Source organism: Meriones unguiculatus, chromosome 14 (assembly GCF_030254825.1).
Source record: "Meriones unguiculatus strain TT.TT164.6M chromosome 14, Bangor_MerUng_6.1, whole genome shotgun sequence".
Taxonomy (NCBI): Eukaryota; Metazoa; Chordata; class Mammalia; order Rodentia; family Muridae; genus Meriones; species Meriones unguiculatus.
Window position 1 is genome coordinate 29548380 of NC_083361.1, and position 18666 is coordinate 29567045.

General features: G+C 44.4%; 1 protein-coding gene and 1 pseudogene across 2 annotated transcripts in view; both read left to right on the forward strand.

Annotated features, from left to right (window-relative positions):
• Sbf2 (SET binding factor 2) overlaps positions 1 to 2980 on the forward strand; it is a 331059-nt gene extending 328079 nt beyond the window's left edge. For both annotated transcript variants that reach the window (XM_060367046.1, XM_060367047.1), the window contains 2 exons: positions 666 to 797; positions 1484 to 2980. In XM_060367046.1, coding sequence (XP_060223029.1) covers positions 666 to 797; positions 1484 to 1582 — 231 coding nt within the window. In that variant the 3' untranslated portion in view covers positions 1583 to 2980. The remainder of the gene's footprint in view (positions 1 to 665; positions 798 to 1483) is intronic.
• Positions 2981 to 15968: 12988 nt separating this feature from the next.
• Positions 15969 to 16996, forward strand: LOC110548196 (nexilin-like; annotated as a pseudogene).
• Positions 16997 to 18666: the final 1670 nt, after the last annotated feature.

Consider the following 18666-nt stretch of genomic DNA (forward strand, 5'->3'; position numbering starts at 1 on the left):
GTCCTTTGTCCATCTTATTGCCATGCTGTCACTCAGTGAGCCGGTGTTCAGTGCCCAGCTGACAAATGCAGCCCTGAAGGAGGCTGTGGCACTTCCTGGTCCTGTGAGGAAGTAGGGAGGAGAGGCGGCTCCACAGACACAGACATTCTTCACTGTAGCCAACATCACTAAATTGTTTGCAAGAAGATTTCTGACAAGTTTTGTTCCCAGTAACAGCATATGGGAGTCCTCACTTCCTTGCTGGCCATTGCCAGCCACTGTAGTATTTCTCAGTATAAAAGTGGATTCTTGTATTTCATTTGTCGAGCAATGCTGGGGAAGAGTCCTGGTGTCTGTAGCTCGGTGGTGTTTCTTGTATAATTTGCCTGTTGAAATCCACATTGACCATTTTCAACTAGGTTGTTTATCAGCATCCAGAAAATCTCTCTTTTTTTTTTTTAAGCTCACTTTGAGGACCAGGCTGGCCTTGAACTCAGAGGTCCACCTGCCTCTGCCCCCCAGGTGCTAGGATTAAAGGCATGATAAGAGGCAGCCTGTTTTATTAATGTGAAGTATCCTTCTGGGCAGAGTCAGCACCAACAAGCGAGGTGCAAAGGAGAATGATCAGATATAGTGTGGAAAGCCATGTCATTCTTTCTGTCCCATTTGTCTCTTTTTGGTCCTAGCTGCGCTACTATGATTCAGGGGAAGACACAAGCTGTAAAGGCCACATTGATCTGGCTGAAGTAGAAATGGTTATCCCTGCTGGCCCCAGCATGGGAGCCCCAAAGTATACAAGTGACAAGGCCTTCTTTGATGTAAGTGCATCTTTCCTGTTCTGCTACATATCTCTCCATCACCTCCAAACATTACAGGGCACCCAGAGGAGTTGGTAGTCATTAAGAAGGATGTTTTAGGGCTTTGGGTGAGTAGCAAACTAATCCCCATGACTTTGCTTTTTCCACTGGCCCAGAACTGTCTGTCTCCTCCTCTACCACTACTATAGCACTGTCTCTGCCCTTTGTCACTTTGGAGGGAGAGAAGGAAAGTCAGGGTAATCAAGGGGGAGGGAAAGGGCAAACACAAGAAGAGCTGACATCTTCCTGGAGTTGCCTTTGATGAAGGGGGTAGGGATGGGCTCCCAGGACCAGCTGGTACCTGTGGCCTCTCTCAAACAAAGCACCAAAGCAAGAACAGTGAGAAAACAAGCTCTCAAGAACTGCACCACCCCTTTCCTCAGGTAGGGCCATAAGAAACCCAGAGCCAGGGAACAGAACAGTAGCCTGTAGAGGAATGGATAATTTGACTTCCCACTGCAGGAAACTGGTTTCCTTGTAAGGGCTGGTTGGTCATCTGTTTGCGTGGCCCTTCAATTACCCCCAGGCCCACCTCATGATGTTAGAACAGGCAGTTACGCGTGTCCAGGATGGATTAGTTTGCCACTCATCCAAAACTATAAGACGGCACTGCTTTATACCTGTTCCTCTGTCATTTGGTCCTGTAGCTCAAGACCAGCAAGCGTGTGTATAACTTCTGTGCCCAGGATGGGCAGAGTGCCCAGCAGTGGATGGACAGAATCCAGAGCTGCATCTCTGATGCCTGATGCCCATGATCAGCCAAGCACAAGAGGCAGAGAACTCATTTGCCAAACAGGGCAGATGATGGTGATCCCAGGGCCTGAGGCTCTGCTTACCCTGTCTCCTGTTGGAGCAATTGCCTTGTCACACAAGTCTGGTTAAGAGCCCTGGCCCTCTCTTTGCGCATTCCAACAGGATTTAAGTGGCTGGAGATGAGAGAATGCCTCCAAACCTGCTGCCATCATCTTCTAGGCAAGGTGGCTACCACCTGAATCTTCAGTGAAGGTCCTTTTTATTCTTCAAGGCCACAATTTCCTTCAGGAACTTTTGGCAACAAAAATCCAAACCCTCTAAAGGTCATTGGACACCGGACACCCCACCTGCGTCTTTCCATCACACACACCTCCTTTTACTGCCTGGCCTTTGAGATGCTCTGTTCTCTGGTGCTGCCAATAGGTGCTCTCATGTTCCATGCCTGCAGCTTCACAGCAGGAGGCATCAGTACTCAGTGGCAGGCAAAGAGGGGAAGAGCTGGGCCAGTGCAGGAGAACACTGCTTCAAACCACCGCTCTCTGAGGATAGAATACCTGTGTCCAGTGCCCTCCTGTTTCTTGACAGCTTTCTGGAATTAACACACAGGAGTTACAGATGTGTGACCCCACAGGGCAGTGGCACCGAACTAACCAAGGAGCAAGTTGGACAGACTGAGGCCAGATCCTCACCAACACACGCACAGGACAAGGCCAGAGATAACCAGACAGCACTGCTTGTGAGGAGAACTGTTCTCCCAACTACAATAACCATGTTATTTTTTAGCCTAAAACTCAAGGATGCTCTTCACCTGTGGGGAACCTGAGCAGCCACTGCCACCACTAGGCCTGGCGGCTGGATCAGTGTGTTCATTTTGAAATGTTAATATGTTAAATACCAAACTAATATTTCAAAATATGTATATATGATTTCTATATCCTGATTTTTCAGATAGCCTGCTTATAATTTAATATAAAAATAACTAAACTGATTCATAAGATTTTAGTAATAAAAGGTTGTTCCCTTTTTAAAGAATAAAAACTACTTTGTAGATTAAAAATAAATCAGATTTTCAAATTAAAAATTATCAGCACACTAGAAAATAGAACTGTATTAATATATAAGAAACTGAAAAATAAAAATGAAGGAATTTTTTATCATACTCATTTTATAAATTGCCACCTGTGAAATGTTTTTTGCACATTATTTGTATTTTTCTTTGTATATGAAATAATTTTTTGTACTTTGTAAAAATGGAGCCCATTGTACTTTCAGCTCTTTGAGACTGTGCTCACTACTGCTTTTGTAACTGGATTCTTTTAACTTCCATGAAGGCATTACAGGCCGTATGTTCACTAACCACCCGGAATTAAATTCGTTTCTTAAGAAAAGAACCTCTTGTGTACTGTGTGAAGCCACGTTCACTCTGCACTGAGTAGAACCACGGTTCCATCTGAACCATGACCCGTTTGGACCTTGGAAGCAACAGAGACGCTGGACCGCAGCCGTGAGCTCCTGGGTCCTGGCCGCAGTCCTGCAGCATTTGGGGGAAAGCCTGAGGCATCCTCTCTGGCTCTCCTAGTAAGCTGTGCCAGGCAGCCACGCTCCTGCCTCTCCTCGGCCACACTTCACTGCCTGTGCTGTGTGGGAGATTATAACGGTCGCAGGCAGAAGACTCCCGGGTTGAAGAATTTGTGTCAGTAGTAGACGCTCTGGTTAATTCTTTGGGGTTTACCTCACACAGCCCAAAGGAATGCTGGCCCTTACCTCAGCCCTCGGCAGGTCAGCATGCTCCAGGGGCTTCAGAGCCCTGGCTGAAGCAGTGCCAGCCAGGGGGTCACAGGCCTCCTCAGTGGCCAACTTAGACTTGAATGATGCCCTGCTGTGTGCCTGCGGTTCAGTTAGGAGGGCAAGTGGAAACAGGGCTGAGCAGGTTCTGTACGCTCAGTACTGAGCTGCTCTGCATAGCTGCAGTCAGAACTAAAGGGGAAGGACAGACAAAAGCGAAGGCTGCCGCAGGGCCTACCTGCTCTGGAAAGATGCAGCCATGGTCCTTGCCAGCATAGGTCCCATTGTGGCCAAGCCCAGATCCACTATCCCACTCCAGAGCCAGTGCTCACTGCTAACGGCTGGTTCCCGCCAGGAAACTGACATCTTTAGTTACTTTGTCCTGACTTACGAGTTACTAATACCATTATAGGATGAACACTTTGTGAGGGATGTTGGGCAGGCAGTGCACTCAGCGGGATTATGGCTGTGTGCCTTCACACAATGCTCTATTGTTAATGGTGTTCTTTATATAACCTATATATCTAAAATGCTACTTCAGAGTCATCAACACAGAAGCAGTAATGAAATGTTTCATATTTTGTTCACACTAAGTCCTCCAAAGCCAAGGTGTACTTTATAGCGCATCTCGGCTCAGACTAGGGCTGTCTTTTCTTAGATAGTAGTTCTGATGTGCCAAACACGTGTCATTCCAAGTGGCTGTCCAACGTCAGTTCAGTTTTGATACTAACTGCCTACAGATAGCACAGACTGCATGGGTGCAGGGCTCGGTCCACAAGACCATCCAGTTGTACATCTGGATGCTACCAAGCCCTGTCCCTAGACTCAAGAATTTACCAGAGCAAAACACAGCACTGAAAGAGGCACATCTGCCAGCTTATCTAAGAGATATAAGCCTGGGCGGCTAGATGGAAATCACACAGGGCGTAAGGTAGGAGGGCCACGGCCGAGCACCTGCTGGCCAGTCAACCCTGACCTCTCCTAATCTGATTGTTGGAGAGTTTCAATTACTGCAGCCACATGACCACCCTAAGATAAGGGAAGGACTGGAAATTCCCACCCCCTCTTCCCGTCCCGCCTTTCTGGTGAGGAAAGCTTGTCCTGAAGCTACCTAGCAGCTCTGCCATGCATCACCCTTAACACAAACGCAGATGAGGTTAAAGAGGCTCATTATAGGTACAAGACCCTCCTGTCGCCCAGGGCATTCTGGAGTTTTAGCAGTTGTTTGCACAGCCCTGTGTGTTGAACCGTGGACGTCCACAAAGCTGCTCCATAGAGGACGCAGTAGAGTCCAGCTGGTGCCTGCGCACGGGAGAGCATGCATCCGGAAACGCTGGCGACAAGACACTTGGGTCGCTCTTTCACTGTGACCCTGAACCAGTCCCTTTATTCTGCTGGGCTTTGACCCATGACATAAAGGACACATGAAGCCGAAGAGGTTTTGCCCATTTATAAGAGTACGTGATAGTCCGGGTTCAATCTGTCGTTTACTCCAAACGCAAACTATACCTTAGCAAGGACTTACATTCCAAACCGAAGTTTAAAAGAGCTACTGAAGAGAAAATACACTAATCCTCTTGTTAAGATGAAGATTTCGGGGATCGGGGTGCAGCTTGGCGCACTTAGCATGCACCGTGCCGTGTGCCCATCCCATCCCCAGCACCAAAGCAATTAAGGATTGAATGAACAGGTCTGGGTTGAGGCTGCCATATTTCTAGCTCACTACAGGGTGACCCCCCGGAGTAGCAAGCATGCTGTGTCCATCCTCGGGCAAGCAGACAGCATTGAGAGGACATGCAGAAAGAACCAAAAAGCCCCTATGTCAACATAACCTTTGCTTCATCTTCCAGGGATACCGGGCTGTTCTGAGCATAGGTTGCTTTCCCTAATTGCACAGTGCAAGCCAGCTGCCTCATGACCACATTCCAGAGATCTGAACGCCCAGGCCAAAGATACATGCTCCACCCAGGGTTGCGCTAGACCAGGAGGCGTTACAGGAAGAGTGCAGTCAATCCCAGTTGCCGTCACACTCCTGATGGCCAATGTCCAAAGGCCAGTAGACAGGAGGGGGGACTGCCGCATGCCCAATGGGACGAGCTTGACACTCGCCCTGCCCCATAGGGGTGCTCAGCGGCGGCCTGTCTTACTATTGGGCATTCAGTGGAGGAGTGCATCTGTTTTTATTGGTATGTGAGAGTCCTGTGCAGGCGGCAAGGACTGGCACATGTGAGCTGTACTATACTGGGCACTTTCTGTGGGCATCAGCGTGTAGTGCAAAAACCACATGCTAGCCGGTGGTGGGGAGGCAGAGGCAGGTGGATCTCTGCCTTTGAGTTCCGGGACAGCCATGGCTACAAAAATACAACCCCTCTCGGACAAAAACACAAACCACGTCAAGCCTGCTTGACACGTACCTCTGCCCCACCCCAGCTCACCTCTCATACCATCTTTTACTCTCAAGCCTCTGACCTAATGTCCAATCTTTTGGCCACATTCCAGGAACACATACGTGTGCTCACTGCCTTGCACTGCTTTTTTGGTAGACACAAAAGACAGGCACTGCTCACAGCCCCGCCGACAGGTGAGATTTTTCCCTGCCTTAACTTTTCACATGTACTTGGGGATGAGGGGATCCGCACGCATGCGTCTTGGTGTGTTGAGGTCAGAGGACAACTCTGTAGGACTTGGGTCTCAGCTTCCACCGTGTAAGTTCTGGGAGTGGAACTCCGGTCATCAGGCTTGGCGGCAGATACCTTCAAATGCTGAACCTCCTCACTGGCCCCCTGCCTTTTATACTACAGTCAGGAGGCCACCGTCCATCTTGGTCCCATTAACCAGGTAATCCTATCCATAAGCCAAACTCAGGCTTTTCCCTCTCCATCACACAGGACTAACTAGCCGTCAGTACAGGCAAGAGAACAGGCTCTGGTCACCTCATTGAGCTTGCTAGTTCCCTCTGGCCCACACCCAGACTCACTCCCAGATAGACCCTTTCTGTTCCAATAGACTGCTGAGCCCATCTCAATTGGACTTTGTGAACCTGACAGAATCCTGCTCACGATTGCATAGCCACCAGCGTGCAGACCTGTGGCTGGGTGGCCTGCATGTAGGAGCCCTAAATCCTATAGAGCAGTTTTTGCACAAGGTTTGCCCCAAACTCAGACTGGCAAGTGATATTGGATGGCAGAGCTGTTTGCACCACAGCCTGGAGTTCTTTCCTCTGTGGGCCCTCTGCAACGGCAGTCTTCCCCGCCACCATTCACACCTTGCCTCCAGTCTCCAAAGAGTCGCCCGGCAGTGTTTTGTTACAGCGTTGCTTTAGCCCGCAAGGGGATATCCCAGCATACAGAGCACACTTAACTACGGGCACAGCCGGGCACAGTGGCTCATGCCTTTAATCCCGGCACTCAGGGGGCAGAGGCAGATCTGGGCTCCAGAGTCCAGGACAGCAGGGATCCGTTACACACAGAAACCCCATCTCAGAAAACCAAAAAACAAAAGTGATTTTCATCCTTCCTACTGCTGCAGTCCATTAATCTAGTTCATGCTGTGGCAACTCCCAACTATAAAGTTATTTCATTGCTACTTCATAACTGTAATTTTGCAACTGTTATGAATTGTGTAAATACCTGATACGTGACCCTTGTAAAAAGGTTCACTCCCCAAAGGGGTCATGACCCAGTTTGAGAACCACTGTCTTAAAACCTTAACTGAAGCTAGTCTTTGCGTTGGCATGGGGTCCACAGCCTATAAAGCAGGTTTCTAGACAAGGCACTTTATACCATTGACCAACTGTGATATCATTGACACATGAATGAATCAGATACAGGCTTAGGAGTAGTTTAACTATTTTATTTTTAACTGTTTTATCTACCACCCTTCCAACCCCCCAACACTAGGTAGGAAAAAAGGTTAGAGGGGAAAGGGGACGTAGATCTCTTTAGACTACTTCCTGCTGATTAGGGGCGTCGAGTTCCTTGGGGCAGGGTTGATCTTCTCCAGCAAAACATCCAATTTCTTCTACTTCGTCTCTTTGTGCAGCACCACTCGACAAACCGAAACTACTACAGCGACAGCAGGAGGAGCATTAGCCTCTTTGGAGCACACCCAGCCCCTCTCAGGGCTCTGGCATTTATCCCCTCTGAAAAGGTCTCAGAATTCCAAATGTCAACTATCCTCAGCTGGCAAAATCATGCCCCTGCTAGTGCATGAGGCAAATCAATCTTCTGCTGTGAAGCAGCCTCTTATCCCACACCTGGGATTAAAACAAAAACAGTCACATAACATAGCTGGGTTTTTAAAGAAACCAAAACTCACTATATTCCCCCGTTTATTCAAAAATGGTTCTTCTCTACCATTAATAAACTATATACAATAAGTAAAATTATGAGAGCTAGCAGGTAAGAATTATGTTTACAATGTCCAGTCCATATGTATTTGGCAACCTTGGAGAAAATATTTCACTATCTATTCTATCCTGTTCAGTCCAAAGTTTACCTAAATCACTCTTACCACAATTTGCCATTATCAACCTAAGAAAACTTTAAACCTTGAAACATTTTCTTAGATACTAAACTTAAGATTTTTTATCTTTAATCTTAATAAGGAAAACTAAGAATATAACTATCTAGTCTTCAACCCCATCAGAGACCAGAGAAGGATAAATATTACCTGAATAAACAGGAAATACAGACCAAGCATCTTCCAAAACTATAGAAATGACAAGAGACTGCTGTTTGCCTGGATAGTCACCCAGAACTCCTCTGGAATGTTGGAACATCCAATCTTCGGTCTTCAGGCCAAGAAAATCTGACAGACTTATCTGTAAAGCAGGAATTTTGAAGGACTGGCCTACCTTGTCTCTGCAAAGTTGGACAGTCAATTTCCCAGTGTCCTGCTTGCCCACAGTTTGGACAGCGAGCTGTCAGTAGTAAAGGGCAGTTTTTTACCCAGTGGCCAGCTTTGCCATATTTGAAGCAAACTCCATGTGGAGGTTCTTTGGTGCCCATCATATTTGAAGTAGATTGGGGTGCTGCCAGGAGCAGACATGTCTCTGTCAGGAAAGCCTTTTATTATTAAAACATTAAATGCCATATTCTGTAGATCTCTGAAGAGTTTGAAGATCATCTACAGCATATCTGAATAGACGTTTGTTGCTTGTGTCTAGGTATTTAACTCTCAGCTTAACTTTGAAAATGTATACAGGAGGCTAAGTAACTAGAACTTGACAAGACAGGTGACTAACTCCTAACTGCATTTCTAATTACCCTAAACAATTTACAGTAAGTAGCTTTCATAATATAATTTTACATTACCTTTTTACATGAGTCGCATGTGTACAATACATTAAGCAAGAGTTGAACAAAATAACCTTAAATTTATACAATAATCCACACCCATGTAAAACTATGAAACTTGTTGCTTTCTTAGATACAATGCACCTTTTATCCTATCATCCCTACATTCCCTCTTTTTTAACTTTAAGGAGATACAATAATCTATCCTTTTTTGTCCTTATATGCCTACTGTCCCTGAAGGCAAAGGGCCAAAACTGCCAGTGGCTATTTCGTCAGGGAAACTTAGTTGCAGTTCCTCTGCTTGTTAGAGACATTATCAATGAACCAACCACTTTTAGATCAGCACTTTTTCCATAACCTGCTCATTCTCAGCTGTTCTTGTTGAAACAACTTGTACTGTAGCTGCTCGGCCTCCAGCTAGGGCCTCCAAAGCCACTTCCTGATTGCAGGAGATTGCCTTGGATGTCCCTTCTGGACGTACATTCATTAGTACAATGATGCAAACCCCAAGAAGCTAGAAGTTAACAGGAACTCATTGCCACCAGAACTGGCTTTTTTGAATCTATACGCGGAAAGTACCGTATTCCTCGCTTTTAGTGCACCAGGCATTTTGATATCTGATGCTTTTAGCATCTACTGGGAAAGCTAATGGTGGTAATCTCAACTCCAGGCTGCCCCTGACAGCATAGTTGTTCGGAGTTAAGCCTTTACTTCAAAGGGGGCCGTTTTTCTTTAACCCAGTTGCCTTGTACAGCCTCCTCCTCCTCCTGGCTTTCTGGCCCCTGGGCTGTGAGGACTTGAAAGTGCAGAGTCTGTTTTCCCACTGTCATCCTGCAGGAAACTCCCTCTCTCAGCCACCAGGTCTGAACCCCTTTGTTCTGACACGATTCACTTCCCAAGCATTTTCACATCTCCACCTGTAACCTCTCTAGTTACACCTCAGATCCCTCCATTTCTACTCATAATTTTTCCAGTTATTCAGACATTCTCCAACCCCTTTTTTGAGACAAAATATAAGAAAAGCAAAAACAAAATCCCTGTAGGAGCAAAGCGGGAAGGAACTCGGCAGCAATGGCCGATAAGCTCTCGCTGACGCCCTGAGACAACTTGTTCCTTTGGGTCCTGCCACCTAACCTTTACAGCGCTAGGATTCCCATTCTCCGTAGCCACGTGGGCACCACTTATAGCTCCTGCTTTTTATTGGGGAGGAGGGGATTTTATTTTTTTATTTGGGTTCTTATATCTACCACCCTTCAAACCCTTTCTTCCACCCTAATTCCCTCCAAAATCCCCAGCACTAGGTAAGAACGAAGGTTAGAGGAGAAAGAGGGCTACTTCTATTTAGACTACTTCCTGCCGATTAGAGACTGCGTTCCTCAGGGCAGGGTTGATCTCCAGCTGGATATCCAATTTCTTCTGTTTCATCTCTTTGTGCAGGGCCACTTGACAAACCGAAACGTGCATATGGGTACCCATTCCATCTGGTCTTTGGACTATAATAAGCACAGGAGAGTTAACACAACCCCCAGCAAAGCCACAAATGAGCCAGGTGATGGCCCACACCTTTAATCTCAACATCCAAGGAGGCAGGTGGATCTCAGTTCCAGACCAGCCTGGTCTACATAGTCAGTTCCAGGACAGCCAGGGCTACACAGAGAAACCCCGTCTTGAAAACAAAAGCCCCACAAACGAATAACAATTATCTCAAGTGAATGTGAAGTGCATCCCAGCCTGGGTGTAGTTGTATGTGTTTTGGAGGGGCTTTTTAACTCATTCATTCACTTTACATCCCCATTGCAGTCCCCCCCTCTCCTCCTGGTCCCACTCTTCCCTCATATCCTCTTCTCTTCCCCTTGTCAGAAAAGGCGAGCCCCCCACCCTTTACCAACCCACTCTAGCACATTAAGTAGCATCAGGACTAAGCTTGTTTTTTTGAAGGTCAATAGGAAATATTTTGTTTAATAAAACTAGAAATACGCATATTAGAGAAGGCAAAATCCTTATTTCTTTTTCTTCTTAATTACAATTTATTCACTTTGTATCCCAGCTGTAGCCCCCTCCCTCATCCCCTCCCAAGCTCATTCTCCCTCCTCCTCCCATGCCCCTCCCCAAGTCCACTGATTTCTAATTAGAAGGGGAAAGACATTTGACAAATGAGACCACAAACTTCTCTCCTGTGGTCAGCCTAGAGCCTGCTTTTAATAAAGGTCTTTATTAACCTGTGCTATGGATGATCTCACATCTGCACAGCTTCCATCAGAGGGACCACTGGGCAAGTCTGCAGTGGTCTACAGTCTCCCTCAGGGCCCACTGTGTATTGACAGGGGTCAGACTGGCAAACACAAGTGAGAACACAGGGGCCAGCACCCGAGTCCTTTAGATTGCCAGTGGGACACTAACTCTGGCAACCATTCCATTTTTATTTATATCCATCACAGGCAAGGCAGCAGACTGACCACTCAGGAGAACTTGGTTTCTCAAACTGCTAATACCAGTGCCATGATGATGATGAGTCTAGGTGTTAATGTGAACTCAAGATCCCTCTGCTACTCACTGACATTTGCTATTGCCCCTCTCCCCTGGAAACACAGACACAAGTAAACGGCCACATACATGCATTGCAGGGTATTTGATCACACTGTGTGATCGTGTTGCTTCCTGGAAAAACCTATTTCTAGTTGTGTGGCTTAACCCTAGCACACACCAAGAGCTTTTTGCTTGAGTATTGTAAACAGGTAAATAAAGTTAACCATAGGTCAAGAGGCAGAGCAAGCAACCAGTTGGCAGGAAATGAACACAGGAAAACAGTAATTTCAGGAGGATGGATAGAGGCATGCAAAAGAGATCAATATTCAGCTTGAGGGTATTTGAGATGGCGACAGGGAGAGCTTTTTCCTTTTGGGATATCAGCTGAGGAAGAAGATCAGCTGGGTGCTTTGTCTTTCTGAGCTAGCAAGCTTTCACCCCAGCATCTGATTCCAAGTCTTTATTGGTAAAATCAAAGATTTGAGATGTTTAAAAAAAACATTTGGTGTTCCCAATGTGTGGCAGAACCACAACAGAAATCTTGCCAGCTACAGACCAAACTGAGAAACCATCAGATTTGGTAAATCACCTGGAAAGTCCTCAAGGAGAGAATTAAGGATGGGAAATACATAATGCTAGGCATTAGGCCCCTGAACAGTACTACTTTACATGGCTTAAAAATAGAATCAGAAAATAGACAAATGACTTAACTGAGAGTGATATAATACTAATTATAATCACTATCAGCCCAGAAATTGATATTTTAATAGGCATTATTGGCTTTTTGTGCCCTCTTAAAAAAGGGGGGGTTGTTTATTTGGGGTGGGGCTTGAGAAAGGGATGAAAAGTTTAAGATAAGCCTTAGAAGAAAAATTAGAGACACTTATTAATAAAAATGAGAATACTCAGACACTGGCAGAGGAGTTTAGACAAGGACCTACCATGCCACCAAATGAAACTGAAGATGGGTGGCCCAAGGTTATCAGAAAACAAACTTGAACTCAGAGATATGCCCGTCTCCTGAGTGCTGGGATTAAAGGCATGCACCACCACACTTCACTGAAGATTTTTCTGGAGATAAAGAGGAGGGGCCTTCCGGAGTGCGCAGAATGCGTGGTAAAGAACAGCATTGAGAGAATGAATGCAAACCAACAAGAAACAGGCAAGATAACTCTTTGCCATCACAAAACACCATAAGGGGCCTCCTATACGCCCAATATCAAATTTGATTCAATCATTCCCTGTCAGTATTGGACATTTTTCACAGGGCAATTAAAATATTTAATTCCTATTGTATACATTAAAAACACACACACAGAACAGCTCCAGTACATAAAACAAAAAAAATCAGAAGACCAGAAAACAAGTATTTTGGCAAACTTCTATAAATGATCATAGACCAAAATCCAATAAATAGCATTGAAATTGAAGGTAGTAGACCCAGGAGCAGATGTAGCAATTTCAGCAAAATCTTGGCTTTCAGGTTGGCTCTTTCGGGAGGTATTCAGCTTCTAGGGATTGGAACCTTATCTCAGGTGAAACAGAGTACAAGATGGGTCCAGTGTATAGGTCCAGAAGGACAAACAGGAAAATTCAAGCCACACGCGGCTAACACAGCCATGGATTTATGGAAATGTGATTTGTTGCAGCATTGGAAAGCTCAGGTTAGCATTTCTCTAATCTCAGAAACCATAAAAAAGAATGCTTGGGGGGTATTATCAAGAACAGTCACATGTAGGCACAGGTTATTGCGTAATTCAAATGCTGATTTCTGTACTCCCCTCCCCCAATATCTGGTTGTAATCCTTAAGAACCTTCTGTCTGTGTTGTATCAACACTGCTTCCCAATTGTCCCCTGGTATGCCAGCAAAGCAGTTTATAGCCAATCACTGAGCAGGGGTGAGAATAGGGCTGGACTTCCTGCCAGCCAGGGGAAGAGTTAGAAGTCCAAGAGAGCTCAACAAGGAAAACTACAAAGTGCAAGTATCTCTGAGATGCGCATTGGGAAACAGCCAAATTAGCTTAGAGGGTTAAGAAGAGATTAATAACTGCAGTTATGGTGTTGTGAAACTTATTAAATATAAGAGTCTCAATTATTGTGATGCTAGCCGGGCTAAGAGAAAAAAAACAGATACAGTTTTGTAAAAATAACATTAACAGTCACAGGCCATTCAGGCTGTACAGAAGCAGGGCACAGCAGCTGTTAAAGGTACCTTTAAAATGGCTAACTGGCAAACCCGTATGAGTGGAACAATGGCCTATGACAACAAAAAAATTACAGGAACTAAAACAGTTGGTACAGGAGCAGCTAAATGCTCAATACATTGAGAATCAATAACCCGTGGAATTCCCCTGCATTATAAATATATATATAAGAAAATAGAGGATGTTAAAAGATTTAAGAGCCATAAATAAGATGATTCAGCCAATGGGCTCTTTACAGCCTGGAATCCCATTGCTCTTCTTTATTACCTAAGTCATGGCCTTTGATAGTTGCTTTTTCACAAACCCTTTGCATAAGCATGCTAGGGAAAGGTTTGCTTTCTCAGTACCTACTTATGGTAGTTGTCCAACTAAGAGATATCATTGGTGGAGATCATCCTGAGTGAGGCAACACAGGCTCAGAAAGATACACATGCGATGTACTCATAAGCAGGTATTATCCATGAAGTACAGGATAGCCGTTCTACAATCCACAGACCCAAAGAAGCTAAGTAACAAAGGGGGCCCAAGGGAGGATGCTGAAGTTTCACTAAGAAATAGACATCTGAAGTAGTTGGAGGGAAGGAACTGGGTGAGAAGCAGGGTGGGGAGTTGGTTGTAGGGAAAGAGGAGAGGGCTGGGAGAGAAGGAACTTGGTGGTGGGGCACTATGCACAGGGGGCTCCCAGGAGTCGAGGATGACTCAGATTCCCAGCAGCAGGGATTTGGAGCCTGAACTGGCCTCCTGTAACCAGGCTAGACTTCCAGTAGAGGGAGGAGACACCAACCCACACACAACCTTTGACCCAGACAATCAATGACTGGCCCTAATTAAGTCACATGCCATGAGAGCGAGCCCACCATTGACACTGTTAATATTCTGCTATTCTTGAGGACAGGCAGCTAGGTAACAGTCACCTGAGTGGCCTCACAGCAGCCGATTGAAAACAGATGCAGAGACCCACAGCCAAACATTAGGCAGAGCTCTGGGAATCCTGATGGAAGGAGGAGGAGGAAGGATTGAAAGAGCCAGAGAGGTCAAGGACACAAGAAAACTACAAAATCAACTAACCTAAACCCATAGGGGTTCATAGGTCCTTAACCACCAACCAGAGAGCAACTATAAAATGGTTCTAGGGCCTCCACACATACCTAACAGATGGACAGTTTGGTCCTCATATGGGACCTCTAACAGTGGGAGCAGGAGCTGCCTCTGACTGTTGCTGGCCTTTGTATCCCCTTCCAATTGCACAGCCTTATCCAGCCTCAGAAGGTAGGCCCAGTCCTACTTGATATGGCAAGGTGGGTCGACACCCATAGAAAGCCTTGTAATAGCAGTGTTGGTTTCTTTAAAAACTCAGAAATGTTATTTAAATGTTTTTGTTTTAATCCCAAGTGTGGGATTCTAGCTTGGACTTTAGTTTGTTCAGAGATGATAATTGTCTCATGCAGGGCATGGCCTTTGCCAGCTGGTAACAGCCTGCCTCATGCAGCATGGAAAGAGACATGGCCCAGGAATTTATATCTGAGGGATATAAATAGGAGAGCCCAGAGAGAGAAAGGTGGTGTGTGGCAAGTAGCAGTTTGGAGAGACCAGAGACAGACCCTGTGGCAGCTTGGAGATAGATGGAGGGAAACGTTTCAATGCGGCGGCTTGGAGGAGACTGCTGGCTGAGTTTGCTGTTGATGGAGAATCAGTATAGCCCTAAAAGAACCCCCATTAACCCTCAACAGCCAGGAGAAGTAAAGGGGTCTGCGCCCCCTCTCCCCACTAACTTTCTCCTACCTAGGGTTGAGGGGTTGGAAGGGAGAGACTTTAAGGAACCCCAAATAAAGATACCATTGGGAAGTCTTACCACAAGAAATGTTTAACAGCCCTACCTTGGGCCAATATTTTGTAAAAACAGCCATTAGAAATAATTTGTAACCAGTTTCCTCAATCTATAATTTACGATTATATATGGATGATTATCTTATTGGCTGATTCAAATGCAGATACCTTAGAAAAAATGTTGAGGTAGAGAATTTTGCCTTGCTGGGGATTACAAATTGCTCCTAAAAAATTATAAAGAAACAAGTCTATCAATTATCTAGGATATAAAATAGGTTTACAAAAAATTTGACCACATAAAGCACAAATAAAGGCCAATTACAAAGTCTTGATGATTTTCAAACATTTCTGGGAGATATTAACTGGCTACAACCCATGACTGGATTGACTACTCATGAGCTATGTATTTCAAATCTTACAAGGTAATTTTTTGGACTATTTAAGTCCTTATCAGGTGAGGCTGAGAGAGAACTAGCTCTGGTAGAGAAGAAATTACAGGATGCACACGCGAATGGCTTGGATCCAAAGCTGGGTGGTATTCTGCTTATTTTGCCTTCTACTCATTCTCACACAGGAATTCTTATGCAGAGAGAAGGTAAATCTTTAAATGGCTATTTTTAGCACACAGAGTAAAGAATTAAAAACCAGCAGTGAAGGTCTTGCCTAAGCTAAGTGCTGGATAGGGCACCATACTAGTTACAATACACACTAAGCTTCAGCCCCAAACCACAGAGCAAGCATGAGTGACAGTTCACAGAAGGCGGAGAGTCTGCTTTCTTCATCAACACGTCCCCAAATCCTATGTGCCAAAACTTGGCAAGGGTAGCGTAAAGGATAAGTTTGAAGCCATGCAGAGGGCCACGGAAGAAAGCAAGCAAGGCGGACTAGAGATAAAGAACAGTATGTTAGAGAGAAAGAATGGAACAGGAGAAAGCAGGAGATTAAAGGAATGCTTGCTTCTAACGATGAGGAAGAGATTTCTGCTAAAGCAGAAAAGGCTTATATCCCAAAGCTAACAGTTAAAGGTAAATTTGATGAAATGAAGAAACACAGACAAGAAGGACAAAGAAAGAATAGAAAACAGAACTGAGCAGGATCTGCTAGAAGGGAGGAAAATACAGCATGAATTAGCAAAAAGGGCTGAGCAGGAAGGAGACAACTCACAACTGTGGTAAGTGCCAAATCCTACAGAACTTCTGAAAAAGAATCCTAAGGGCCTGGACAGAGAGCACCGTTCTCAGAGAAGCAAAGTGTCTTTTAGTCACGGAAGACGACATTGATATAAAGCCTGCAAATAAATAAGTGAATCTCCCTTTACTCATGAAGTGAGCATGAGAGCCAGATTTTAACAAATGGCTACAGCAAGAGAAAAAGGGAGAATTGAAGTACAAAAGTTACTACAAATGCAGTTTGAACAGAAAGAAATTGATGCGGCACTACAGAAGACGAGGAAGGAGGAGGTAGCATCGTTAATGTATCCACTACTGAAGATGAAGAGCAAAGCAGATCAGGAGCTCCATGGTTCAAAAAAGCTCTAAGAAACACTTCAGTGAGCCAGTCAGATTTGCTGTTAAAGAGAACCCAAGCCAGAAATTACATGGTGGTTTGAGGGAGAAACACTGCAGGACAGAGAAGACTGTCAATACACTGAGAGTTAAAACTCACTGCCTCCATTTACCAGAACCGTTCCCAGAAGATGGAGAACGCGTGTGGAAAGCAGTCAGCAGTAATGGCTCTGCAGCGAGGACCTGCATTCTTTACCATTGAAAGGAAGAGCTGCTTGGCTTTTGATCCTTTTTCATTAGAAAGTAAATAGGAAAAAATATTTTTAGTCGACAACTACCAGGCTTCTTTCCTTGGAACTGACTCTACAACTCTGGATACATCTCTGTGGAGGGGCCAAAAGGAGACTATGTTGACCTAACACCTTTCCCCAAATCTTCAAAAGAGGAACTTAAAATCTTTTCCCGTATCTTCAAACTCTAAAGAATGCTTTTTCCAATGCAGATCAGGTTTATTACCATGCGGTAATAAAAGGTAGTTGACGGGGAAGGGAAATGTGCTCATTCTGTCAGAACCAAAACAAAAGCTTTGTATTTTCCATATTCACAGCAATTATGCTTAAAGTATACAATTGTTTGCTGAATAAACTGAAGTTTTTATATCTAAGATTAGCCAATAACAAATTTGGAACTGATCAGTTTCTGTCATACGTAACTGTAGATTCCAAGTTTCTCTGAAGCAGGTATACTGACGAAGGAACATGAAGAAAACCCCAAGGAGGATTTGAGAAACTAGTGCTAAATTAAATTTGATAGAAACATGTACTTTTCAAATTATGTGTATTTAATTTTCTGGAAAACTATTTTACATTGTGAAACCATAATAAAGTTTGTGTTAAAAAAAAAATTAAAGACCTATGTAGAAAAGTTTTGTGAATTGATTCTGAAAGGAAAAATGAGATTTCATCAATTAGCAGGAATAGATCCAGCCGAAACTGGTGCCCTTTACCAATGCTGACATTGCCTCACGGGCAGAAAATGAACATTGGCAAAGGACTTGCAGTAATTTGGGGGGCAAGATTAACAACAAATATCCCCCAAACAAGAGACTTTAGTTTATAAAGAGAACTAATTGCATTCTCCCTCACAGAGTAAAGGGACACCAATTTTTGGAGCTCCTACAGTATATTGATGCAGATAAATTAGGAAAGTCAGAAAAAATATGTAAAATGGCTCAGAGCTCTTAGGATTCAGTTCAAAACTCAGTTGTATGTCACTCTTATGGTATTAGATTTTCCTGAATCTCTTAATATAGTTACTGACTCAGTGTGCAGAAAGAATTGTTTTCCACATTGAAACCGCTGAGCAGATTCTGGATGGTTCGCAATTCGTTATTTATCCAACTACAGCAAGTAATCAGAAATAGAAACCATCCATTATATATAACACATATTGGATTCCATATGTGTCTACCAGGACCTCTAGCATAAGGTAATGATGATTGGCTATTAGCAGGAAATGTGCTCAGAGCCTCAGAATTTCATAAGAAACCGCATGTTAAGAGCAGAGGTTTGAAGAAAGATTTTTCTATCTCTTGGCAACAAGAAAAGGAAATTATAAGAAAATGTCCAGCTTGTTCTTTGTATAAAGAATTCCATTACTGGTAGGAAGTAACCCAAAAGGTACCCAAAGAAATAAAATTTGGATGTGTTTCATTTTATACAGTTTGGAAAATTAAAACATATGTACCATACCGTAGATACATAGTCAGTATTTCAATGAGCAATTGCTTTAAGTTCTGAAAAGGCCGATTCTGTAATTACACTTACTAGAAGTCATATCTATAGTGGAAATACCCGGCAGATTAGAACAGGCATATGCTCCACCGTACGTCTCTAGTAAAATCAGACAGTTTTGCATATTACAACATAAAGC